The sequence below is a fragment of the Gallus gallus genome, chromosome 4 (assembly GCF_016699485.2).
Source record: "Gallus gallus isolate bGalGal1 chromosome 4, bGalGal1.mat.broiler.GRCg7b, whole genome shotgun sequence".
Taxonomy (NCBI): domain Eukaryota; kingdom Metazoa; phylum Chordata; class Aves; order Galliformes; family Phasianidae; genus Gallus; species Gallus gallus.
In genome coordinates this window covers 39323799-39350566 of record NC_052535.1, presented here as the reverse complement: position 1 = coordinate 39350566, position 26768 = coordinate 39323799, and the positions used below count along the sequence as shown (strand labels likewise).

The 26768-nt window shown below is 38.3% G+C and overlaps 1 protein-coding gene across 2 annotated transcripts; it reads left to right on the top strand.

Moving 5' to 3' along the window:
* The first annotated feature begins 125 nt into the window (after window positions 1–125).
* Window positions 126–25003, top strand: TRAPPC11 (trafficking protein particle complex 11). Of its 2 annotated transcripts, NM_001031536.2 has the most exons (29): window positions 126–419; window positions 1081–1250; window positions 1670–1740; window positions 2924–3038; window positions 4831–4930; window positions 5649–5722; window positions 5948–6044; window positions 6813–6946; window positions 7275–7422; window positions 7887–7980; window positions 9273–9352; window positions 9432–9510; window positions 9609–9663; window positions 11051–11196; window positions 12660–12721; window positions 12817–12949; window positions 13606–13736; window positions 14246–14401; window positions 15248–15435; window positions 16073–16221; window positions 17720–17841; window positions 18494–18613; window positions 18998–19063; window positions 19165–19321; window positions 20635–20743; window positions 21401–21492; window positions 22345–22478; window positions 22813–22980; window positions 24036–25003. In NM_001031536.2, the coding sequence occupies exons 1-29, from the start codon at window positions 216–218 to the stop codon at window positions 24078–24080; spliced, it is 3399 nt and encodes a 1132-aa protein (NP_001026707.1). In that variant the 5' UTR covers window positions 126–215; the 3' UTR covers window positions 24081–25003. The 2 variants fall into 2 exon arrangements, 1 of the variants encoding a protein (NP_001026707.1); XR_005859137.2 differs by lacking the exons at window positions 22345–22478; window positions 22813–22980; window positions 24036–25003 and having other exon boundaries at window positions 19140–19321.
* The last annotated feature ends 1765 nt before the right edge of the window (window positions 25004–26768 follow it).

The window sequence follows — 26768 nt, the reverse complement described above, 5'->3', positions numbered from 1 at the left end:
ACTGGCTCCGGCGCGGGGGCGGGCTCTCCCTGATTGGCCGGGCGGAGCTGCGGGGAGTGCCGATTGGTGACTTTTGCCGTCCGTCTCCCGGCCGGCACCTGCTTCCTGAGGCGGCGGCCCGCCCCGCCTCCCGTGATCGTCGCTGGCGCCGGGGCTGCCGGGCCCCCAGCTGCTGCTTCGGCCTCCCGCTTCGGCCGGGGGCCGCGGGGAGCAGGATGACTCCGAGCCAGTGGGACTTGCCGGTGGAGCTATGCTGCCGGCCTATGGCCTTCGTCACCCTCACCGGCCTGGACGTGGTGTACAACGCCGTGCACCGGGCCGTGTGGGATGCCTTCTGCGCCAACCGGAGGGCCGACCGCGTCCCCATCTCCTTCAAAGTGCTGCCCGGCGACCACGAGTACCCCAAGTGCCGGACGAAGGTAGCGAGAGGCCGGGGCTGCTCCCAGGGCTGAGCGCCTGTCCCGCGGAGGCAGGTTGAGGGAGCCGGGCTTGTTGGGCGCGGGGAACAGAGGGCTCCGGGCCTTCCGGTACTTAAAGAGAGCATACAGAAACATGGGGAGGGGTTCTTCATCGGGGAGCGCAGTGACAGCACCACGGGTTTCGAACTACGAGAGGGGGGGACTTAGATTGGATGCGAAGAGTACCTTCTTCACTGGCAGTGCTGCGCAGAGCTGTGGGTGCCCCATCCCTGGAGGTGCCCGAGGTTGGATGGGCCCTGGGCAGCCTGAGCTGGTGGGGGGCACCCAGCCCGTGGCAGAGCTTGGTGGGGCTTTAAGGTCCCCTCCAACCCAAACCATTGTATGCTTCCCCAGTTCTGTGCTTAACCTTTTTTGCTAAGTCTGCCTGGTACCTGCTGTCGGTCGTTTGATGCTATCTCAGCACTGGGCCCCCTGTTGCTGGGGGGTGAGGTGTGTCCTACTTGATAGGAAGAAAAGGCTTGAGGGGAAGGATCTTTAAAAGAAAGATAATAAACGTAGCCTCAAATGCCAAGGATATGCTGCCAGTTTCTCTTCTTCCCCTCTACCAAGAGGGATTGTGCATGGATTCAGTAGCCTGTTCTAATAACCTTGATGTTTCCAGAGGACCTCCTACGAGTGGTATATTCCAAAAGGGATCCTAAAGACGGGTTGGATGAACAAACACCTGAATTTAGTTCCTGCACTTGTGGTGGTGTTCTATGAACTGGACTGGGATGAGCCACAGTGGAAAGAAAAGCAGTCGGAATGTGCCACTCGGGTTGAAATTGTCAGGTAGTGCTCTGTCTCCTCTGTAAGGTGCTATAAGTTATTGATGAAATGTAAATTGTGGAGTCTTCTGTGTTTAAAACATTTAAATATATAATCTTATACGCAAATTAAGAGGATATTGAGTTTTGCTTTTTAACGTACAGCTAAAAGTAAAGGCACTTTTTTTGTATGGCTTATTTGGAAAAGTCACTTAAGTAATAACAGCTTCTGAAGTGATATCTGCTAAACTCAGTACATTATTCTCTCCTATCTTAATGAAGAGGTGAGCACCATGTTCTGTAGATGATGTAGCATATTGTGTTCAGTTTGATTTCTTATGTAGTGTGCTCTCATTGCTTCCACGTAGACTGAAATGGAACTTTCATCTGATTATTCACAAATGTGAAGTGAAGCCTTAATGAACTGTGTTATTTTTATTCTAGGCAAAGTTTGCAAGGAAGAAATACAAAAGTTGCCGTGGTCTTAATTCAGAAGAAAACTCCATTACCTCCAGGTATTAGAAAGCTTTGTATGTAATTGTGGTTATCTCCTTTTTCAGGGAGGCTGACTGTAGTTTGTTGCATTAAATGCAGTTCTTAATATAATGTCATCTGCATACACGAAATACATTGAGTCTGCAGGGAGGTGGTGCTAAGTGCAGTTGATTAAACCTGTGAAACTTTCATCCTTAATTACTTACTCTCAGATCTGGTCCACCTCTTGATTCTATGTATCAAAAATGGTTCATTAGCATAACACACATGACAATGTGTTTTCGTAGTAAGTTATATTTTAAAGCTTACTTGAGATCAAGAAAAACTAAAAGCACTGAGAACTGAGAGTAATTCAAGAAGCCTTTAGTTGAACTCTGTATTAATCAGTGAAATTTAGAAGCATAAGAGAAGACAGCTTATGATTTTCATGCATGCATTCTCAGCTAGCATTGGGAAGTGCTTTTGTGCTTGGTATGTTGTTGAGTATTCTTTGAGTGCCATTTTTGAGTGAAGTTAAGCAAAATATATATACATATTAGTAGAGGAATTCTTGAATCTTTTCAGCGATTTGTGATGCTTGCTATGTTTTCCCTCTCTGAGCAAGAGCTCTTTTTAGAAGAGGTAAATGCTGCAGAAGTCACATCTTGAATCATCCTTTCCTACAACCAACTTTGGATGTGGTGGGGAAGTCACTGTATTTCTCAGATGGCTGCTACTCTTCTCTGGATTTGAAGAAAATCCAATGTTCTTTACATAGGAATGAAGAAGCCTTTTAATGTCAAGATCCTAAGTGGGGAGTGTAGAGGAAAAACATGAGTGAAAGTGGGGCTGTGAAATTTGATGTGTTTTAACCTTATGTTTTTCTAGAACCACTGTTTCAGCTCTAGGCCCATACTTTACAGCGTCAGGCAAGACATTATTTTCTTAAGGTGGAAAATACTCAATGCTATGAGGCAGTTCAGAAATTTAAGGAAAGGAATAGTCATCTTTACACCTTGTTGCTAGATAAACCACTCCTAGAAGGTTTGTGTAATGTGGTCCACTGGATGAAGCACGTAATATTCAGAAAGGACTAAGAATGAATTTGGCCTTTATTTTGTTTGTGTTAGGTTTTCTTGCACCTTGCACTGATCAGGGTTTTAGAGATCACTTGACATTGCAGCACCACATAGTGTTTACCTGTGATTTTCTTGCGTTCACTAGGGGAAGATGTTATTGCATCAGAGAGGGCAGCAGCTTTATGTAATGCTTGTGACCTTTCTGGAAAATCCCTCTTTGTGCTTCCACACACTGATCATCTCGTTGGCTATATTATAAGGTAAGCGACTGTAAATCGCTGTTTTGCTCTATGTGGCAATGGAGATGATGAGAGTTGATAGGTTCAGATGATGGCTGTGTGGCATGCTTGCTGTAGAGCAGCAGTGAATGTTTCATCTGTTTGCTGGAATTCTTCCCGTTATTTTGCAACCTGATGAATCCCACACATCTCCCCCTTTCTAAGTGAGGTTGAGTTGTGATGTTGGAGATGTTGCTCTGTGGGCTTCCGAAGAAATACTGTTAAGTATCTCAAAATGTTCCCCTCTTCACATCGGATGAAGGCAAAGCAGACTTTTCTACTTCTTTCATGGTTTTGTTAGTGCTGATTCTAAATATTTTTTCCCCGCAGATGTTTTGTTAGATATAATTCTATTAGCAAACACTTGCACTTTTTTTTTTCCTCCTCCCCACTTCTGCTTCCTGGCAGTATAGATATCTATTTCTATTTGTACTGAGTAGTATTTCTCTGGGTGCAAGTACTGTCTCTGTCATTTTTTACACTCATCATGCTTTTTATTTTAGCATATACAGAGTGTATAGCTTCAAATAAATTATCAAGACTTTTCAAATAACAGAACAGGGGAAAAAAAACACAAGCTCAAACCAAGGCAATTCATAACTGTCTCCAGCTTTTTGAAGGTAGGGCTATATCGTTAAGAATTAACAGCTCTTCACAAATATTTAAAATAAATTGAGTATATATTCATGTACAGAGTTTCTGATTCTGGTTGTATGGACATCTTAAATTGACATTTTTTGGTAGTAGTAAAATATACTTATTTTTGGGAAAAAAAAACTCTCCTATTCCCTGTGGGCTGATTTGTCTTATACAGCTGCTGTATGGTGCTAACATAAGTATGCTTGGCACTTTTAATTTATCATGCTTTCCTTTTTTTGTCTGAACTCCATAGTCATTGTTCAGTGCTCCATTCTTTTGTTTCCATCCTCATCTTCTCTGTTGTGTGGCGAATAGAACGTGAGATGTGATCTCCTTTAGCCTGTAGTCATCCCTTCTCAGCTAAATCACGGGTCTGGTACTTCATCCTTTATTCCCTATGTGTGGCCCTGCTATTGAGTGCATTTCTCTCCTGTTCTCTGGTCTTCTCTTGCTCTGGTTGATTTTTAGTCTTTGTCCTGATTGTGCAGCATATACTTCTTAGGTCCTCTTTCACCTTGTACTGTATTCAGTGCTCTGGGCCTTTTTGTCTCTCTTCTTCCCCTGTGACTTGTCATTAGGCTCCTTATCTTGCAGGCACAAGTTTCACCATCACTTTTATAATCCAGGTAGCTGTTGTTGATTGGATAGAATGAGGAAACCTGGTCTGTGCCTTCATAATCTTCTTACCCTTTACAGCCTTTTGCCTTCTATTCCTCCCTCCCCTATCTAGCCCAGACAAGAAAAGTTTTGATCTGTTAAGACTTGCATCAGGAACCTCTGCAAGGTTTGCTTGCTTTGACTGAGGGATCTCCATTTTCTACTGCCTTGCAAAATCCTGACAGCTTATCATTGGACTTTGTCACTTTAAGTATTAGAGATTGTTGTGCTAGAAATCAATACATGAGGCTCTCAAAGCTACTTTGTTTTGTGTTATGTCTCCGTGAGGTTTTGTGTGAAGAGTTTTCATCTGCATGTGCTTACTGTGTGTGGTACCTTACAGAAGATTGTAGTAATATTTCAAGCTATTTTTGCCAACCTTAACATAAGCACGATTTATAGTACCTTACAAGGAATCTGAATAACTTCTGAGTATGTGAGAGAAACTTAGTGAAACTTATGAACAACTTTGTTGCAGGTTGGAAAACGCATTCTATGAGCATGCCCAGACTTACTATTATACAGAAATACGAAGGGTCAAATCTCATAAGGAATTCTTGAACAAAACCACTCACCAGGTAATGTTACTCCATTTTTGCAATATTATGCAAGTTGAATTGCATGTTGAAATGGGAAAATAAGGGCTGTTTGTTGCTTAAATATTTTTATTCCACTCCTTGCCCCCATCCAGCTTAAGAGTCCTTCTGTCTTGGTGTAGAGAGTTGATTTGCTTTTGTTTCTGCAAGATAAACTTTGATTTTTGATTGGTTCTGCTGCAGTTTTTATCTTCCTCACATCTTAAAGGAAGAACCATAGCCCAAAAATGAAGTTCTCTGATTTCAAAAGAACAAACAATTATCTATGTGATTTAACCAATTTGAATGTAACATCTTAACAAGCTGTGGGAAATCCTATCATTACCAGCTTCAAACTTGAACTTGACTTGATGTTTAGCTTTTACTTTTTGATTTGTCAAATATTTACTTAAGTGCACGACTGCTGTTGAGGTTGCCAGCCTCCCTCTCTTTGTTTTGGAAGTTGGGATGCAACAGTTGTGCTCTGAACCAACATTCTTGAGTTTTACAGAGCTTCTCCCCCTTTCCGGGGTAAGAAGCTTTGTAGATTGATTACTGCTGTGTCATGATGGCATGGAGAACTAGGAAATAATTGCACAGTCAGTCTTTGAAGTCAATGGCTCTATTCTGTAGGCCTTTGAAACTATCAACTGTATCTGCTTTGTAGTTAAGAAACATGTTTGGATGATTGTGAATGATGTATGCTGGTTGTGTCTTGCAGCTTCTGTTTGTTAGACACCAGTTCAAAATAGCATTCTTCAGTGAGCTGAAACAGGATACACAGAATGCTCTCAAGTAAGACTTGTGTAATCTTCCCCCATCCTCTCAACCCCGAATTATCAGTCTATAGCTTAGCATTAGATATTTTCTCAAATGCAAAATTAGTTAAATGTGTAAGTAAGGGATACCTTCTTAATTGGGAAGGACACTCCAATTAGACTGTTTTCTGATGTAAGTAATCATGTTCTTGAATTGTTTTATCTTGTATGAATTAACTCTAATTTAAGTATTTATACTTAGAAATTACAGGACTGCATATAATCTCGTACATGAATTAAGGGCTCATGAAACAAACATGCTGGAAATCAAGACCATGGCAGGATTTATAAACTACAAGGTAACAAGCATTCTTCTCTTTGACAGCCTGTACTTAAAATAAGTAAATAATTTCTTAGTGCATCCTTCATGCGTAAACCTTTTAGTGTTCTGTTTTGGTTTTTTTGTTTGTTTGTTTTAAGGAGGTAGTTTAGAAACAGCCATCAATGGGATACCAGTTATGCTCAGACTCGCAAAGACTGAATTCCACACAGAAGGATCCTTAGCTGAAGATAAGGAGTACCTGGAAGATTTACAGTTAATTTGAGATGCAGTCATCTTGAAGACTAAACACCTTTAACTCTCTCTGTGCAGGGGGAATGAAAATAAGAGTTACTTGTTTCTTGAGTGTTTTTGTTATAAACTTAAACCACGGTAGTTTAGTTACTCCTCGTTTGGAGGAGAAAGGCAGTCCTTGAAAGTAATCCTTTAAGAATCAGAGCATACTTTGTTGACATTCTGGGGCATTTTAGATGAGGCAGTACTGTTATACCATTTGAAATGATGCTGAGGTTGGACTCCATCAAATTCCATGATCTTTCTTGAAGTAATTACAGGCTTTGAAGTTAATGTTCTTTCTAGTGGCTCCACAGGTCCACCTTGAATTGGCTGAATTTTCTTCCATTGATTGTGTGAGGGAGAAGGGAACAAAAATAACATTAGATGTAACAGAGAACCTCATGGTTTCAGGTTTCATTTTACATCTGTTTTAATTCCTCTTTCCTGTGCTATTTGAACTCTTCAGAAATGTGTTAAGTTAGTATTGTTTGTGTTTTTTGATTTCTTCTAGATCTGTCGCCTCTGTTTTCAACACAATACTCCACTGGATGCAATTGCTCAGTTTAGGAAGCACATAGACTTATGCAAGAAAAAGATAGGAAGTGCTGAACTGGCTTTTGAGCATGCTGCCTGGATGTCTAAACAGTATGTTTTTTGCTTAGTAATGTTTGTTTTACCTCCTATGTATAACTTTTTGAAGCTCATTGTTTTGTCTGGGTAAGATAAACTCTGAACTCTCTACATAAGAAAGAGGTGCACTTGTTCATAAAAGCTGTGTGCTGTGATTTTGTTTTGGCTTGATTATTGCCACCTTTTCACAGGGAAAGGTCATAGTATGACAGAAATGCAGCTGTAGAACCTAAATGCATAAGTTCACAGAAGCATTGTCTGTCTTAAGACTAACCAGAACTTTTAGCTGAAATGCCCCTTTTGGTTCCTATTGCTGTTCTGTATCTACCTATCTTTTTTATAGGTTTCAGGCTTTTGGTGACTTGTTTGATGAAGCGATTAAACTGGGCTTGACAGCAATTCAAACTCAGAATCCAGGTTTCTACTACCAGCAAGCTGCCTACTATGCTCAGGAGCGGAAACAACTAGCAAGTATGCTTTGTAACCATGATGTAAGTTGGGAGGGGAAAAATTGCTTTGCGGCTAACCAGGTAGTGAATTACCTAATGTTATATTTTCAGATTGTAGCAGGATATTCTGTAATACATGTTAACAAAAAAAAAAGGGAAAGATGATTTGTTTTCAGATGCTTACTGGCAATTACTTGTAACGTTTTATACTGGAAAGATTAGTCATGAACAAATGAATTAGTATTTATCGTACTACAAATTATTTTGACATATGTCTAAGATAGTTAAAATACCTTTGGGTATATAAAACCTTACTGTTTTATTTTTCCAGTATACTTCTCTGTACTTACACTGTAGTATTTTTTTTCTTACAAGTGGACTGCCAGGTTAAGTTTTAAAGCAAGCTCCTTTTGTGTGCCTGCGTACTGAAGCATCAAATCATTTTTAGTGCTTTAAAATAAAGTATAAACCTGTTTTTTTTCTGACCATATTTGCTTAATTTACAGTCCTCTGTGGTATATCCCAACCCGGATCCCTTGGAAACACAGACTGGAGTGCTTGACTTCTATGGGCAGAGACCATGGCGGCAGGGAACATTAAGTATGTTTTGCTGTTCTGTATCTGTTGAGTTCTGGCAAACACTTTGACTCACTGACCCTACCAGCTAACTTAATAGACATAAGCACATAATCCCTTTTCCACAGAGCAAGATGTAGGGCTGAGAACTCAGTGTTGTGTTAGCTGGTGATGTGACATTCTATGTCATATCACCAGATGTCAACTGGAAGCTCAGGAAATGTTTGATCTCTCCAACAAATATAAAAAAGAATGTCAGGCTTATGCAGAATCAGGTATTCAGCAAAACTCCTTAGGCCATACTGAACTGCTGCTGCTGTTTCTATTGCTGACCTGTAATCAGTGTGCTGCAGCAGATACATTCCTGGGAAAGAGACACTGGAGAACTGGGTACAGCAAAAGTAACAGTGTAAATTCATCATTCCTACTGTTCTTGTCAGCTGTAGATAATTTTTTTTCTGGAAAAACTTGTGATTCTATTTTAATTGATTTGAGAGGATATCATGATTAGATTTTCTTCTAAGAAGGGAATTTATGTTTTTCCTGCTAAAGTAGTAGTTTTATCTGGAGTTCAAACTTATATTCATATTTATTCATGCACACATATATATGCATGAATAAATATGAATATATTTCTATATATTTTATATATATATATATATGTTTATGGTTGACTAATTTTTTTTAGCTGCCTTCCTTTTCTCCCTGTCTGTGTTGTCTCCTATTCTTTATTCCTCTGCCTTTTGCGCACTGTGACTTTTTCACTGTCCTCTTCTACAGATTTTCTTTCATGTTCTGTAAGTACTTGAGTCTGATCTGTTTTACCTTCAAGTGTTACTGTTTAAAAATATTGAAGTCTACTGCCAAGGTTAAACAGTTTAAGCTGAAGAGAAACTTTACCTGTTCAGCTGTTTATAATTCTGCATTCAGGCAAGGGTGTGCAGTCTCTTGAAACGTGAGCTTGAATTCTTACTTGAGATAATGTAGGAAAGGAGCTACAATTTTTTTAACGTGTGATAAACGTTAATAAATGCAGTCTAAAGACTTGGCTGTCTTAATCAAGAACAGAAAAACACAGCTTCAGGCCACTTATTTTGAGCAAAATAGAAGATATTTCTTCCAGACCTTGCCTTCTAGAACAAGGGAGATGAGTTCTTAAGTCCTTGGTGTTGTATCCATCTCCTAGGAAACAGAATGTTTAAGGATTTGAGTGTGTTTTCGCTGGATCTTGTATTAGATGTCTCACCACAAAAACAGTTCCCTTTGGACCTGAAAAAAAAACTCCAGTGACATGGATTTTTCACTGTCTTATGCAGGCTTTGATCTTTCTGATCCTGAAAAGGAGAAGATGGGGATTTTATCCCTCCAGCTGAAAGAGAGAAATGTCCTTCACTCAGTAAGTCTTACTCTATTAAAAGTCTTTTCTGACCTAACTCTAACATTACATGAATAACAATATTAATTTTATCTGTCAGGAGCTAATAATTACCCTGTTGAGTAATGCTGTTGCGCAGTTCAAGAAATACAAATGTCCAAGAATGAAAAGTCATTTGAGTGAGTATAAGTAGTCAGATGCATCTCTTAAATTCACATTGCAAGGGCTTCCAGCATTAGTCTGATGCATCTTTCTTGTTCATTTGTTTTTTAAACAGTGGTTCAAATGGGTGAAGAATATTACTTTGCTAAAGATTACGCCAAAGCTTTGAAGTGAGTACCTTCCCTGATTGCTTCTTCTACACGTTGCTTTTCTCACTGAGTTGTCGTGTCTTACTGATGTGGTGTAATGTTGGGAGCTTATCTGAGATGCTGCTAGTACCTGGGTTTAATCAAAGCATAAGCTTTGAAGTGTATCAACGCAATTTCTACTGAAGAAAGCAAAGGAGATGTGATAAGTCAGTTGCTAGAATAGGACAGCTTCCAATGTAAATCGTGGTTGGAAATTACATTTTTGGCCAGGTCTTTATTATTGCTTTACTTCTGGCTCACTGACAGTACTGTCTCATTCCCCCAGGAATGATTTCTGAATTGAATTAATACAGAGTAATGACTCTGAAGTTACAGAATTCAAAAAAAAAAAAAAGAAAGAAACAGAAAACATAACTGGACTTAATTTTTGTTTTATATAACACAATAAGTAGCAGAAGGATTTCCTTCTGGTGTCATTTTTTCCTATTAATGACTACAGAGCTGGGAAAGCTTAGCACTGAGGTGTACAGCTACTGTCTTTTCTGAAGGTGTCTTGTTTAGTTCCTAAGCTTTGTGTTTTTAAGGGGAAACAGAGCTAAGATCATATTAAGTTTGAGCTCCTCAATGTTTCTTTAATTACGTTTCAAAGATAACATATTCTAAAAAGTATGTTTGAGCTAGAAGGAATGCTTAGTGTTCTTACTAGCTAATTGGAAGTTACAAAAAGGGGAAAATAGGGTAGGATAAACAGATGAATTTGTATGAAGCCAGTTTTTTGTGTGAACAAGGGTGAGTTTTAAACAAGCACTCCTTTGTGGGTAGGTGTGCAGAAACTTTTTAAATAAAATCCCTTCTCTGCATTGTGAGTACTAAGTGAGAATTACTCAGCATTAAAGCTATAGTAAGATGTACAGGTTTGCCTGATAAAGATTTGTGTCTGTTGGCTGGAGATCCTTGAAACCCTTGAAGGGAGCCGGACATAGAAGGAAGAATAAACATAGCATGAGGAGTGTTAAGATTCCTCAGTCTGGAAAGGGGCTTTTGTGTGTCTTTAGTTTGCTTTCCTGGAAGCTTGCAGCGTAGCCAGCACTGAAGTGTGTTTCTAATACAATGCTGGTCTATGACTTGTCTGTTCTGTTATTTTATTTGTTCTTTGTGTAGTGACAGATGAGTCTTCCTGTTTTCAGGCTAGAATAATTTTCCCAAGAAATAAAAAATACATACAACATATTTCTTTATGGTAATTTCATGCTCAGTGGAATGTATGCTTCCATATACAAGTAGTTGACTTGTATTTAATCTAGTGTTTGTTTTAGTAAAGATTTTTTTGTGTGTTAATGATAACAAATGAGTGTCATAAAATACTGGAGTGCATAACTTTTTTCCTCTCAATTTTAATACTTTGCAGGCTGTTGGACTACGTTATGTGTGAATATCGCAGTGAAGGATGGTGGACCCTTCTCACTTCCATACTGACAACAGCTCTCAAGTGTTCATATCTGATGGCCCAGATAAAGGATTATATAACGTACTCTTTAGAATTATTGGGTAGAGGTACTGTCTTCAGAAACGTACTCAGTTTGCCTGTGTAGAAAAATTAAAGTACATATATGCGTGGAAGTCTGACAAAACATTGTCAGATATGGTGCTTCTATTACTTTGTCTTAGCCTGCAAAAGTGTGTGTGTGTATATAGATATATGCCTGTACTGATTTCTGATCTTGTATGCAGAAAACTGAGTTTTCATGCTCTTCTATTGTAGTGGCATTCCAGTACATAAAGGGGGCCTACAGAAAAGATGGGGAAGTTTTCATTTTCAGGGAATGTAGTGATAGGACAGGAGGTAAAGGTTTTAAATTAACAGAGGCTAGACTGAGATCAGATACTTGGAGGAGATTCTTTACTCAGAGGGTGATGAGGCACTGGAACAGACTGTCCAGAGTAGCTGTGACTGCCCCATCCCATCAAATCCAAGGCTGGATTGGATGGGGCCCTGGGCAGCCTGGTCTAGTGGGTGGCAACCCTGCTCACAGCACAGTGGTAGAACTAGATATTCCAACTTGTCTTTAAGGTCCCTACCAAACAATTCAGTGAATTCAGATAGACCCCATCAGGATATTGAGCTGTAGAGCTTTGCTTAATACTGGAAGTTGTGTTGCTAATATTGTTGTTAATAATAGAAAATGCTTGAGTTTTGGGGATGCAGGTGTGAAATTTAATACAGCTAAAAAGAAAAATGTGCTTTCCACTAAATAACAAAGCCAGGGCTTTTTTTCCTGGACTTCAAAATCACAAATATGCTCATCAAATCTTTACTGGAACTCTGTTGATAAAATATGCGTATAGTATCTTTCAGGGAAAAAGTATTGCTTAAGCTAGCTACATGGTAGCTGGTTTCTATAGTAGCTGCTACTTGACATTGCAGAAATAACCCTTGCATGCCCTGATTAAACTAATACCAATTTTAGGTTAGGTGCAGTAGAAATGGCTTCTCATCTTCTGTTAGCTAGGTATGCTATGCTACTTAATATTAAGGAGTAACCATTAAAACAAAGCTACCTTTTTGTTTTTCAAGGGAAGACCATTTATTTTTAACTGGTCTTTTTCTTCCTGTCACTGCCTTGAGCTGCTGTTTCCAATCTTTTCCAAGTTCCTTCTCCAAGTTTCTTTTCCCTTTTCAGACTTATTTGTTCTCTATTTCATCTGTTTTTAAATGACAATAACAAGAAGCTGTAGATATTCTTATTGGGGGGAAAATCCCAAGAAACGTTACGAAATGTTGCTCTAACCAAACAATATCTTACTTTGTTCTAATGAAAATAAGTGGAAACACTTGAAATGGAGGAACTTACAAAAAGCAAAGTACTTCATGGATGCACATTAAATCTGGGGGGGGCAGGATTTATTTTTCAGAACATTTTTTTCTAAAATTCAAGCAAAAAGTGTTTATTTTAAAGTTTAAATAGTAAAATGACATGTTTCTCTATTGTAATCCTTGGTTTTGTTTTGTTTGCTAGCATCTACTCTTAAAGATGATCAGAAATCTCGAATAGAAAAAAATCTGATAAAAGTTCTAATGGTAAGTGGCAGATCTCCTATTACCCTCCCACATGTTCTTAAGAAGAACAGTGTTTAGTAACCTATTTTTGTTTTTAACCTTCTGTCTGGATACAGAATGAGAGCCCTGATCCTGAACCTGATTGTGATGCTGCTGCAGTGAAAGCATCACAGAAGTTGTGGTCTGATCGTGTTTCTTTGGCAGGCAGTAATGTTTTTACAATAGAGGTCCAAGATTTCATACCATTTGGTAAGTAATGAGTCTTCCAGCAAATTTACAGAAAGTTTAAAGAACATCAATGTAGTTGTCTTTGAAATAACTAATTAGGAGAAAATATACTCTGTATATTGAAGTCAGCAGAAATATAACCCTTGCCAGCACTACTGTTCCACATCTAAATGACTAAAACAGTGGGAGGACCAGTGATCTCTTACTCTCAGTGTAGACTACTGGAAAACAATTGTTTTGAGCTTCATGCTTGATGGGGAGAAAGAAATCCTCTCGGTTTCCAACTGTGGCCATCTGTGCCTTTATACATGATGAAAGTAGTAAACCTTTAGTTTTTGACAGATTTCTGCTCTTGTGTGCGTTGAAATAGAACTCTGGGGGAAGAGCAGAATGTGTTCAAACCACTGCCTTCCATGGGAAGAGGGTGTGGGAGAACATTACCTGCAGAAGTGTAGTTAAATGTCCTGGCTTTGTTTTTCTGCTCAATATCTGCTTCTCTTCCCCTCTGCAGAGGTTTCAACCGAGTGCTGAAAATTAGCTTTCTGTGACAGTGCCAGCAGCCAGATCTGCTTCACATCTTCATAAACACAGAACAATTCTTATCTATAATAGTTAGGGGAAAGAGTGCTTCTGGAATTTAGTGGTGTAGTTTAACAACTTTTTTTCTTGTATTCTAGTGCAATGCAAAGCAAAATTCCTTGCTCCAAGTTTTCATGTTGATGTCCCTGTGCAGTTTGATATTTACTTAAGAGCTGATTGTCCTCATCCTATCAGGTTTTCTAAGCTCTGCATCAGTTTCAATAATCAGGTAATTCTATTTTAGTTCTGACTTCAGTGATAGAAGCTTATGATAAGAGTAGAATACTCTTGTTAGCATTTTCAGACAAAAAATAATGATTTGAAAGTGCCTTTCTAAAACCTGTGTTAGAAGTTCAGTTGGAAAGATGGCTTTTCTTTTTTGCATTATCGCTTTTGATTACTATATTGATATTATGTTAGCTTCCCAAATCCAGTTTGATTAGTTATAGTATCGCTGTTCTTCTATGAAACTGTTCAAAATTATCCCTCTGAAACTTCAGTGTCTATTTCTTGTGAAAGTTTTGCATAAAGTTACATTAGTGAATGTAATGGAAGTTTTTTCACTAGAAATTTTATGATGTACCTGCTAAGCCTAGCTTCAGTAGTGTGAAAGACATTAAGAACCATTATAGCTTTATCCAGTAACACAGAGCATTAATATCTGCTGTGCTATCGTTATTCTCTACATACATCTCAAGTCTGTAGCTACCAACATTATTTCCCATCCTTCCACTGTAGGATTACAACCAATACTGTGTGGTAGAAGAAGCCTATCAAAAAAGTGATATCCTAGAACAGTCGTCACAAGGAACGATGTGCTTAGTCCCTGGTAAAACACGGAAGTTCACGTTCAAATTCGTTGCAAAAACTGAAGATGTAGGAAAGAAGATTGAGGTTTGTCAATTTATTTTACACCTTTCATACTGATGTTTATGCAGAACTCAAAACTACAAAGCTATCTCTAATCTCACACCGCTTATGACTGACACTGCAGTTCCAAATGATTGAACTTCATTCTTGAAACCAAATGTCAAAAGCAAGTGTAAAATTTGTATTGAAAATACTAAAGCAAGCACAAAAAACTTAAGTATTACTTCAAGTTTTTAAAATGTGCAGTACATCATTCTTTTTTTTTTAAGAAAAGTGTCTGTGTGTGTTCACAACTATGGAGAATAGAAAACTGGGAAATATTACACTGCACGCACTTGAGCCTCTTCCTCTAGTTTTTATTAAGTAAAAACTTCGTGATAGTGAGGTGTTGTGGCTTCAGTCTGGAAAGCCACCAGAAGTATTTTGGTGATATACAGGTGTAATTAAGATGCTTATGTTAGAAGTCTATGTTCTTACAATCACAGAACGGCCTGGGTTGAAAAGAAACTGACCACCTAGTTTCAACCTCCCTGTCATGGGCAGGGTCACCAACCAGTAGACCAGGCTGCCCAGAGCCACATCCAGCCTGGCCTTGAATGCCTCCAGGGATGGGGCACCCACAACCTCTCTGGGCAACGTGTTCCAGTGTGTCACCACCCTCTGAGTGAGAAACTTTCTCCTAATATCCAACTGAAATATCCTGTCTTAGTTTAAAACCACTCCCCCTTGTCCTATCTCTATCAACCCATGTAAACAGTCGTTCCCCCTCCTGTTCATATGTTCCCTTCAAGTACTGGAGGGATCCCAATGAGTGATCTGAAGTCACGAGATTGGAAAGTTAACAGTATGTGTTCAAATTTTATCTATCAGATCACCTCTGTGGATTTGATCTTGGGTAGCGAATCTGGCCGATGTGTGATTCTGAATTGGCGTGGAGGAGGTGGAGATGCTGCTTCGTCTCAAGAAGCACTGCAGGCAGCACGTTCCTTCAGGCGGAGACCCAAGCTTCCGGATAATGAAGTTCATTGGGACAGTTTGGCTATTCAAGCAAGCACTATGTAAGTAAAAATGTGAAAACTTATCCTTGAGTCTTTTGTGAAGTCCTTATCACTGTCTAGAAAAAGATGGTGTACTTGTTGGGACTTCTTTAGTGTGAACTATCTTTGCATAACTGGAGTAAGATAGATACTGTCTTAATTCTTTTTGACTTCTGAGCTTCCAGGTAGCTAGAGGTACAGATAAACCTTACCCTGATCTCTGAGCATGCTAAACAGGCTTCAGTTCTGCCCCTCATCTAACTCTGTTAGGCAGACTTTTGACTTTTGTGCAAACCAGGAGCCATCATACTCACAAAAATGCACGCCCGAAGTATCTTTTGTTGGAAAATAATAATTATTAAGTAGGCTAACACCTAACTAGGTCTATTCAAAACAATTCAATCAGATTGCTGTTGGTGGGGGTACTTTCTTATTTCTTGGCAGAAAACCTGAACTATTAATGCTTTCTAGTGGGCTTTCAGTCAGTATTTTTAAAGTTGTTGCCATCATGCTGCTTCTCAGAAATATTCTGTCTCCTAATTGAATAGCCCAGTAGTTGTCAGAACTCTCTGAACAATAGGCTGTTTTAATCTCTTTTTAGCTAGGCTTAAACTCATTATTTAAGAAACATACAATAACTGAGTCTTTTCTCCTAAAGGATTATTTCTAGGGTGCCAAACATTTCTGTTCAGCTTCGTCATGAACCTCCTGCCCTGACTAATGAAATGTACTGTTTGGTTGTGACTATCGAGTCACATGAGGAGACAGTGGCCAAAGATGTTAAGCTTACTGCAGGTTTAAAGCCAGGTATTTCAGGTTATTTTCCTTAATCCAGCAATATCCTAATAGATTCCTTGTTTTTTATGCAATGAGGAGAACTATAGTAAATGGCTCTTCTGCAGTAATGAAGGGCCAAGCCAATGTGAATGTTGGGAATATGAGATAATAGTGATAAGAAAAAAGCAGGCTCATTCAGTTGTTATGGTTTCTCAACCTCTGCTTGTCAGTAGCATTGCATCCTCAAAAGAGGGGTTTTAGAAGTGTGAAAGAGAGCATGGAAGCTTTGGTATTCTTTCCTAATCCCTTATTTAATTTGCTCAGTATCTAACTCTTATTTTCCCATGAGATTTTTCATTCATTTATTTTTCTTTCTGAGGGACTGATCTTGATGATCATGTTCTAAGAATAGGTCTCTATGAGTTTTCTTCTTCCCCCACTACCCTTCCCTCCTCCCCTTCACCCTTCCTCTCTTCACAAAGTCTGGGGAACAGTGAAGAAGACAATATTCCTTTGAGTGAGAGGGAAACTGTACAAATACTTAATGTTCCAGTTAGCTGGGTACAGCTATTACTGGCAGTTTTCAAGATGTGAAGACTAAATGTGTATTATCAGTATACCTATCTGTAGTTGTTATCTTAAAAGGCAAAAATATTATCTTAAACTACTAGCATATAGGATGCAACGTGTGCTCTGAACTAGAACTACATTCCCTTTTGAATCAGTGGAGGTGTTCTTTAAATCTTTAAAGGTAGTGGATGTTTGGACTTGGTTCCTAAATCAATGGGTTACAGTTGATCTTTTTTTTTTCCCCTTCCCTCTCCCCATTGATCTTTGAATCCTAACACTTGATACACAAGGTCATTCTGAGCTTGCTAATCTTACAGTAAAAACAATTGGAATTTGACACTTCATTTCTAGTGAAGATAGTATATTTTCTGCAGTTGAATTTTTTTTTGCAAGATTTGACTTATTTTGCTTCAAAACTTATCCAATGTGATTGCAGTAATGGTATTATTCTAGTCAACTCTTAACTGAAGAATAGTGTCATTTAAGACCTCTGCATTTTTCTCTGTTCACCTGTTTTCAATGCAGATATGGAATAACAATTTAAAAAATTTTAAACCATTAAGTTGTACTTTTGAAAATGTAAGAATCACGGAACTGTGAAACTTAAATGTTTACTTCATGTAAAATACAGAGCAAAGCTTGGATCACATAGTCATGGTGTGTTTTGTGTATGGTAGGGAATATGTGGATAGGATTTCTTGTTAGTTTTTTTCTGGCCTAAATAAAATGGGGGGGGGAAAAAGCTGCAGGATGTGAACCCTACATTTAATGAACCTAAGGTGCTGTCAGATCCCTTCAGTCTGTACTTCAGAAAGCTTCTCTTAACCAAATGACAATGTTAATTCCGAGTGTGTTGCTTTCTGAGTTGGATGTCCTACTCTTAGTTATGCTTATATGCTTCAGTGACTGTAAGCCTGTGTGGATATGCATAGATATGTAAGCCTGCCTTTAATCCTAGGGCAAGATGCCAACTTGACTCAGAAAACTCAAGTAACTCTTCGAGGAACAGATACATGCGATGACTCCTTTCCTGCATTGCTTCCTGATATTCCTGTAGGAGATCTGCAACCAGGGGAAAAGGTGAAAGCTTACGACCTTATTTCTACATCACAGTTAAGAAAATGGGACCAAAGAACAAAACATTCTTAGCATATTTAGTTTCCACTCTCCAAGCTGATAAATGAGATACTCATGGCGTAGTTTGCACAACGTTTACTTGTAGTTTGGTATTCCTTCAACTAGATCACCTTTTTGGCTGATCTAGGAATAGGGCATATGCTGGTTTTGACGATACAGCTGAGAGAATATAAAATAAAGAGGCTAATCTCAACTGTTAATAGAATTTACTAGCTACTGGGCAATTGATAATAATCAGCAAGTGTGATTCAACTTGGATAGAGAGTCAAATATGCAGATGCTGTACCAAATTGAGATTGTGGCTAGTTAATCAGAAGTTGGTTATATCATGTTACATGGTAACGATTCTTATCTGGCACTGTTAAATAGCAGATGATCAATAGGGAAGCAACTGGAGCTGTATTATTGTAATGAAAGTCCTTATACTCTGTGATTAAGGTCATGCACTTTAGGAGATTGTTAATGGTCAGAATAATATCCATTGTACTGTTGCTCTCTTGGTTCAGGTGAGATGATCTAAAATTTTGGATGGTTCTAGACCTAACTAATATATTTTAGGTATAGCATGGTTCATATTATTTCCTTTATTTTGCAGCTGGAAAAACCAATATACATTCGTTGTGGAACAGTTGGTGCAAGGATGTTTCTTGTCTATGTCTCTTACTTGATCAACACGACTGTTGAAGGGAAAGAAATCCTCTGCAAATGCCACCGGGTAGGGTATAACGATTCTCCATTTGCTGAAGATTCAGTCTTTAGATGAAAAATATTTCTTCCATTTTATTAATGTAACTCCAAGACAATTAAAAACACTGAGTAGATGGGGGAGTGGAGGTGGGGAGGCAAAATCATCAGTATGGGAATCTAATTTAGGATGAGCAGCTTTGTAAGTGTAATCAGACTAAAAAATTGTTGGTGTTTATTCCCTTTAAAAATATATTTTTAAAAACATTAAAATAAAACCAAAGATGTGTTCTACCCTTAAAATGATGATTAAAAATAGAATTGTATTAGTAACCTTTTGACATTAGTTGCCTGGTCTGAAACTGGATGTAACTTATTCCCTCTCTTTCTCTCACTCCTTATGTTACCTATACAGGATGAAACTGTAACTATAGAAACAGTATTTCCTTTTGATGTTGCCATCAAATTTGTTTCCACAAAGGTATGTGTTCTAGAAGTTGTTGGTATTATGGAATCACACCACTTTTAATAATCAAGCCCTGTTTAGTGAGAAATAGCCAGGTCTTGTGTTTGTCTTGACAGCTGGAGCACTTGGACAGAGTTTTTGCAGATATACCATTTTTACTGATGACAGACATCCTGAGTGCTTCTCCTTGGCCCCTCACTATTGTAACCAGCCAGCTACAGCTGTCAGCTTCCATGACCTCAGTAGATCAGCTGGAATCTTATGTGGAAAATGGTAAGTTTTCTTAGGTGGTTTTCTGTCACAAAGATGTTTTATTTATGTAAGTAGAAAGTAAGTGTAGATGACTTCTTAAAAAGGATTTGCTTATCAAACTCCAGAAGTAGGCTGCTTAACACTTGCTTCACTTACCAGAACACAATTTAAACTGCTTTAGTAAGGTTCAAAATGTAGTTCCGCTTCACTTGATCAACTAAGTAAATTTCATAAGTGGTATCTAAATCCTAAATATAACAGATAAAAAGGAAGGCACCTGAGTACCTCTGATAAACAACAGATATACGTTTGAAAAGATAGGCAATATTTCCATTGTTCATGAACTTGTATAATTTGTTGATCATAAACAGTTTATCACTTCAGTCTGAAGTTTTACATGTTCATGGTTTCACGTGGATGAAACTAAAAAATGTAAAGCTAGACAGCAGGCTAAAAAGAACAATTAGAAGTAAAAATATTTTTTGGTAGTGTGTTTACTCCATTTGTTTGGCTTTAAAAGTTCTTACAGCAGAGCTGATTTAAAGACCTTCAACAAAATGTTTTCAAATTTGTCTGAGTTAATAGACAGAATGTGTATTTTATTTGAACTTTGAATGCAGTCAAGGCAACCTAAATGCCTAACTGTGGAGTAGCTGCCCACCTATGTATTCAAGAGCTTGGAAGACTGTAGTTCTAGAAATCAGTGGTTTCCCAGGTCTTTTAGTCATCGGAGTATGATATTTCACCTTTAGCTCTGGCACCTTGAGCTTCACGTCTTCCAGTTGTTGCCCCTAAATAGCTAACAGCCAGGAAATACAAACCATTTCAAATGCTAGCTATCCAGTTGCCTAGGTTTTTTTGTTCTGATATCTTTTTTTCATTGTAAGTCTTAAAGATCACTTTAATTGTTATTTGCTTAGTGCTATTTTCTTTAAAAATCAATTCTGTTGAAGAGGTATTGGCTTTTCATCTTAAAGCATGCTGATGTTTTGGAATCTTCTGTGGAAGAGATATATAGTTTGATTTATTGCATGCCAAAAAAAAAAAAAAACTGTGAAACAAACTCTGAGTTGGTGAAGACTTGTTCTGTAAACACATGGAAAATCTTCACAATGCAGTCCAGAAAGTAAGCTATCATATATTTGTATATCTCACCATTTTATGTGTTGGGATACTTTACAGTCTATTGAATTCATGTATGGTGTAGGTATAGTTTACAAATTACTTCAAGACCTTTGTCTGAATGTTTGTGTCTGTGTAATATTGACTGCTTAGGCTTAATGGTATCTGAAGTATTGATTGTGCTTTGATTTTAAACAAAATCTTGCTGATAGTTGTTTTACAGACAGGTGAGAGTGCCAGTGAGTGCTTTTGCCTGCGATGTCCTCCAGTTACTAATAGTGGTGGAGTGGCAACTGGATGTTATATCATTTCCTGGAAGAGGTAGGCAGCTCTTGGTCCAGATGGGGAGAGAGTCAGCTGGTTTGGTTTTGGAATGGTGGTGTTTTTTGGCTTTTCTTTTGCATTGGGTCTTCCTGTAACAAAGACTGTCTAGACTTTGGATCTTAGTAATAACCTGGTTAGGCTCTGGAGTAAATACCTATTTCACTTCTTTAAAAAAAAAAAAAGTGATTACGGTTTTAACATTCCATGAAGCTTTATTCTTTGTAAGATCTTAGGTCAATTACAAAGCCTTCCACTCTGTTTTCACTAACCGTGAAATATTTCACCTGAAGCCAAGTCAAAGTAGTAATGTGGAGATAGTAAAATGAACAAACTTCTAAAATGGGAGAACTAAATATTTTCCCTCCCTTGACTCTGGGTTTGTATTTGCTCAGTTTTCAAGGATAAATGCTCAGATATTACTGTCTTCTAGTTGTTTTTTAATATAGAGCAGTTTAGTGTTCTTACTTGCCTATCGCTATTTTATCTCGATGCAGTGGCACTTGTGTTCACTTCAAACAAATATAAGGGAATTTTTTCTCCCACCACTGAAATTGCTGTAATTTTAGTTTTAGTCATGTATAAGTGGTGTTCTTTTAGCATACTGACTTAATACTTCATTGCATAACTCTCAATGTGTTTGTTTTTCTGCTGCAGAAGTTCACCTGTGGAAAGTGTACCTGTTGTTAGTACAGTCATCACTCTGCCACATGTGATTGTAGAGAGCATTCCCCTCCATGTTAAAGCAGGTAATGTTAACTTGGTAACATATACCTTCTGCCTAAATGTTTTAAATCTTCCCAGGTAAATGAGTGCTAAATTTTGCAGCATCAAATTTTGTACCTTGCATTTGCAGTAGCAAAAGACAGGGAATTAGTGGTGGATTCTATGGACCTAGTGAAAGAAACAGCCTTATTTGAACTGCATTGCCCCTCTTCTCACTCCTCAGTTGTAGGAAAGAATTGGAAGTTAGGTGTGTGAATGTGCACTCAAAGCTACTAAGCTGTACTGCGTGGCAGCACAGAGGCCACATTACCTCTACTTACACAGCCTTCCCAGTAGGGTTTCTCTAGATGCCTTTGGCAAGAATTGTTCCATCCACCTACACCCTGGCCACTTCCCAGGAAAGAAAGCCTGGGGAACTGGAGCTGCTTGTGGGCAGGTGAACTGTTTCTCTTTTGGCACTTGACCTGCACGAGAGCAGAGCAGTGGTGCAGAGCTCATTGCACACACACAGTTCCTATGACTTCAGTTTGTTTTCACTTGTACTGATCTTCTATCATTCTTTCCTGATGTATTTTAAACATCACAATATCTAATAGTTTTGGCAAGCTGAAGATACTCAGCAGCAAAGTGACTTTTTAGTTAGCATTCCTGAATAGCATGAACAGTCGGGAGGCTTTGTAACTAAGTATTGAGTAAGTGGAAAACCTAACAAGGTTCTGATCCTTTTTTTTCTTGACAATCTCTTGAGAAATGCTGTAGATGCCTAGTTACTTTATCTCTTAGCAAATTTTTCATTGCTCCCTGGGCTTGGTTTTTTTTTGTGTATGAAAGTTTTAAATGTGCTTTTTAACTTTGAGATTACTTTTTTTCTAAAGATCTGCCATCATTTGGTCGAGTTCGAGAATCCCTCCCTGTCAGATATCACCTGCAAAATAAGACCAATTTAGTCCAGGATGTAGAGGTGTCAATGGAACCCAGCGACGCATTCATGTTCTCTGGCCTTAAGCAGGTATAACAATGTCACATTTCCTAACCCTTTTGGTTTATCTAGTAATGAAAAATATATTGATTAGACTTGCACTGATGTTCAGTGACGACAAATTCATTTTGCAAATGTCGTATGGCAAACACTCACATAGCTCCTAGCCAGGCTTCTTTGTGTCACATTTATAGGTAACATGGTCTTTCAGTGTAAGTTGTTAGTTTTAACCAAAAGAGGAAAATAGTTGCATAGTTTAGTTTTTCAACACAAAAGTTGGGAATAATATATAAATGAAGCATAAATAGTAAACTGTTGCTTGCCACAGAACTTACCTGTTTGTGGGTTTTTTCTCCTTTCTAAGATCCGGTTAAGAATCCTTCCTGGCACGCAGCAGGAAGTATTATACAACTTCTATCCTCTGATGGCTGGATATCAACAGTTACCATCTCTTCATATTAACTTGCTGCGATTCCCAAACTTCACTAATCAGCTGCTCAGACGATTCATACCTACACACATCTTTGTGAAGGTAAGACTGTGAGAAGTGTTTTGTGTTCAAAGGCTACAGTCATAGGGGTTGAGCAACCTCTGTGATTTGAGGTTCAGAAACACTGCAGTATTCCACACCTCCCTAAATAACTTCTGAAAACATATCCTCGCAGTGAATCACTCTGTCCAGATTTTCTTTAAGTGTTGTGGATCTGAAGACAGCTCAGTCATACAAGACAAATAGATCTTGTGCTTCTAAAAAAAAAAAAATCAAATACTATTTTATTATTATTCTGCTGCAGTCTCCAGAATATTGTATTCACTTCTTAGTCAGACTCTGAGCAAGCAAGGAACCTGAAGAGTTTGTTTATGTGAGTGGAGCTGGACTTGTTCAGGCGTCTGTAATCCTGTTTTTCTAGGACACAGGCCTGGCATTCTTTCAGTTTTATTTCAGCCAAAAGAGATAGGCAGAACTTAGTTTTTACATATGTTGTCAATCAGTGGCTTTTCTAGATTGGCTGTTGAGATGTCGTCTTAACTCAATACAAGATGCTTTTTTCTTCAAAAGCACAGTGTTCTCACCACTCCTGTTGAATCTCCTTAGGGTTCAGAATGCTTATCTCTTTGCTTTAGAGTTGTCAGGGTCTCAAACCACCTTGCTCTAAGAATGCATTTTTCCTTTTTTTCTGTAAAACTTTTTTTATCTCCATCTCTGATTTTGCTTAAAACTTTTTCCAAGAAGTTTTCAGTTTCATTCCTGTTTTATACATTATCAGCTTTTTATACTGCAGTAGTACTCAAAGCTCTAATCAGCCAGGCCTTGTGTAAAGTTGTTTGAATGCGTATGGAGATGCTCTTGACATTTAACAGGGCAGTTATAAGGAGCTATAGCCTTGACAAAATACTCACTAGGCCAAACTCAAATTTCAGTTGGTTGTCATCCATATTTGTGCTACTTCTGGAAAGCATTAGAAATAAGGATAGACTTAGTGCCACACTTGTGTACTAGAACCACATGATGTATTGTGAAGTTAGTTTCATAAACTATGCGGAAGATCAAGGCTGTTAAAACTCTCTATTCCTATTTTCTTAAAGCCTCAGGGTCGTCAAGCAGATGAAAACTCAATTGCAGCTGCGTAACTCCAAGACTTGCACCTCTGCACTTAAAGAAGATGGGAAGTTGCACAGAATACATAATGTTTGCTTTGGAAACATGGCTTTGATCAAACCATAAGAATTATTTGTTTTTAATTACATCTCTTAACAGAACTAATGTTTAAAAAAAAAGTCTTTCATAGACCCTCCTTAAGGAGGAAACATGGGGAAAAGTTGGTGCTTTATGTAACAGGAACATTATTTTGAAGGTAACGCTGAATGTCAAACTCTTAAAAGTATTACTTTATAGGCATATTAAATGTCTTGAGTGCTTAAGTGAAGAAATACAAATATGTTTTACCAAAACTAAAAGACGTTTTCATAATTAACAGTAAGTTGAAGTGCTAGGTTTGCACTTTACAACACTGAAAATGATTATCCTTTACAAAAACGTGTTCTGTGCCACTTGTGTGGAGGGCAAAGCAAGCTGTGTAGTAGCATAGGAGGCTACAAGTGATGAACTTGTGCTGTTGGGATCAAGTGGCTTACTAGTTGTTTAAAAGGGTAAATCTGAAAGACACTTCTTCTGGGTAAGCCATACATCTGGATTTGAGTTCAGCATCTGGTCTAATAAACAGAGAGATTCATTCATAACAGGTGGACTGTCCAACCTCAACTCGATGTGGTTTTGAATTACTTTTGCACGCACAGCTTCCCGATTGAGGAGGTCTTGATGACATGCCCCCTGCTGTGTCAGTAAAAAGAAAGACATCCTACTGTTGTACAGCTACAGATGAACTGGTGTTTAAAATACAATAAATCCTGTACATATTTAAAAAGAACGAACAACAAACATTGTGAAAACTTCAGTTGTTTAACTTTCTAAATAATGACATTTTGCTTGGAGAATATCTTATTTATTGTCAAAGTGAAGTTCTAATAAATAGCTTGTAACAGTGCTTCTGAAACTGTTGTTAGCTGCATTGTTTTCATAGCTATTGCTTCATAACTTTGCAGTCTGTCTTATGGGCTGGCCTATGTGTTCATGGTATTGAAGTCTAAAATAACAGCTCTAATACTCAAAGAGAAGCGTAGAAATTTTCCTTACCAGGGAAAGGATTGTAGGCTCTTCAGCAATCCTGAGGAAAATATGAATGAGCATATATAGCTTCTCTGTAGAGTACAGGCGGAGCTCTATTATGAGGTGGTTAAGCAGTAGTGCAAAGAAGGAAAAGATGACAGACTAACCATGCTGGGAAAAACGAATGGAACCTTCCCTATTCTTTGCTGAAGTAGCATTCATGGAATAAGTATCTTCTCTCATTATTTAAAAGACAGGAATGGAAAAAGTATTTTGTTTCCAGAAATGTTTTTTTTCTTCCAATAAACCACTCAGATTACAGTAACTTTGGCACCTATGCTACTGCTTCTTACCAGACATGTTGATGCAAGTGATGCAAGTACAGAGTAGAACTGTGATGCCTCTTTTTCCCTCACCTTCTGAAACAGCCTAACAACAAAACAGTAATGTGCGTTCTTTTGAGAAAGGGGAGGACATAAATGCTCTCATGGTTACGGTGATACTAAAGTCTTCAATGAATTACGTAACTACATTATTTAAAATGGTGAGCAATAAAAATTGGCACTGTATGAAGAAATAATACAGAAATGGGAACTTAGGCTATGGAGGAAAGATTACTGTTTTACCATAGTTGCAGTTTCTATTCTTTTTCCCATTTGCAAAGATAGTAATTTTTTTTGTTTTGTGTGTGTGATCTTATTGTAGCTGTGAACACTACAAAGCAAAGATTCTCATCTTAGTTGTCTGCAAAGTACTGGGCACACCTTTTATGCTATGTAAATGACTGATGTGAGTGAAAACACGCACAAAGCAGGAACCACCTTGCTAAAAATGCTTGAGAAGTGATTAATGATGGCTATCTTACTGACTCATAAGACTAATGCTGAGGGGGGGGATGTTTGTGATTCCCTTTGGAAATCGTGAGGAGATAAAAGGGTGCATTTACTTAAGTGTAAGTGCAGTTTTTTTTTATCGCTTACTCTATTTTGATGAGCACTATTCAAACTTGAATGTATACTACTTAAATGTAGTTTATTTTAATTGGAACTAATTAAGCATCAAAGAAAAGAGAAGCTACTTTTAGACTAGCTTAAAAATAACTCTAAGGAAAGACAATTGAGATCAACATGTTCAGGCTGCTACTGAACATGAAACAGCACTGGCATTGTCATTTCCTCCCCTTGTATGCTACCAAGTACGTGAGAGGGGGGAGAAGAAAATGTCCCATCTGATTTGGCCTACAAGTGATGCTCTGAGCCAGGAAAGGTACTCTGGCCCTGTTCATTTGTTCTGGCCACTAAGCTCTACTTGTAAGAAGTTTAGGAAAGTAAAGGATTAAAACAAGGGTTATTTTGTTGTTTCTTACTTCTATGGGCTTGCACAATCCTCTCAGATCTTTGGTTTGTGGAGAGGTTTTGGAGAGTTACCAGTTGCATGTTGTAATGAATAATGCGTTTCTCTATGCTTTTTTGGCCTCTGCTTGGGAGACTGGGAGTTCTTAGGCAAGAATACTGCCTTGACTCTCCAGGTTTGAATTTGTCACATATAGTAGGAAGAAGAAAAAAGCTGTCAAAAATCAAAGCTAGTACTTTTTCCAAGTGCCTCAGTCCTTAACCTGCTCTGTTTTCTGAGAAGCAATGAGCTTTGTGTCT

What these genes read in the sequence shown, in the direction of transcription:
- TRAPPC11 (NM_001031536.2), top strand. Translation starts at nt 216, where the DNA reads ATGACTCCGAGCCAGTGGGACTTGCCGGTGGAGCTATGCTGCCGGCCT. An exon ending in TGAACAAAACCACTCACCAG is followed by an intron (nt 4,931 to 5,648) that starts GTAATGTTACTC and finishes TGTGTCTTGCAG; the next exon opens with CTTCTGTTTGTTAGACACCA. An exon ending in TACTGCAGGTTTAAAGCCAG is followed by an intron (nt 16,222 to 17,719) that starts GTATTTCAGGTT and finishes CTTTAATCCTAG; the next exon opens with GGCAAGATGCCAACTTGACT.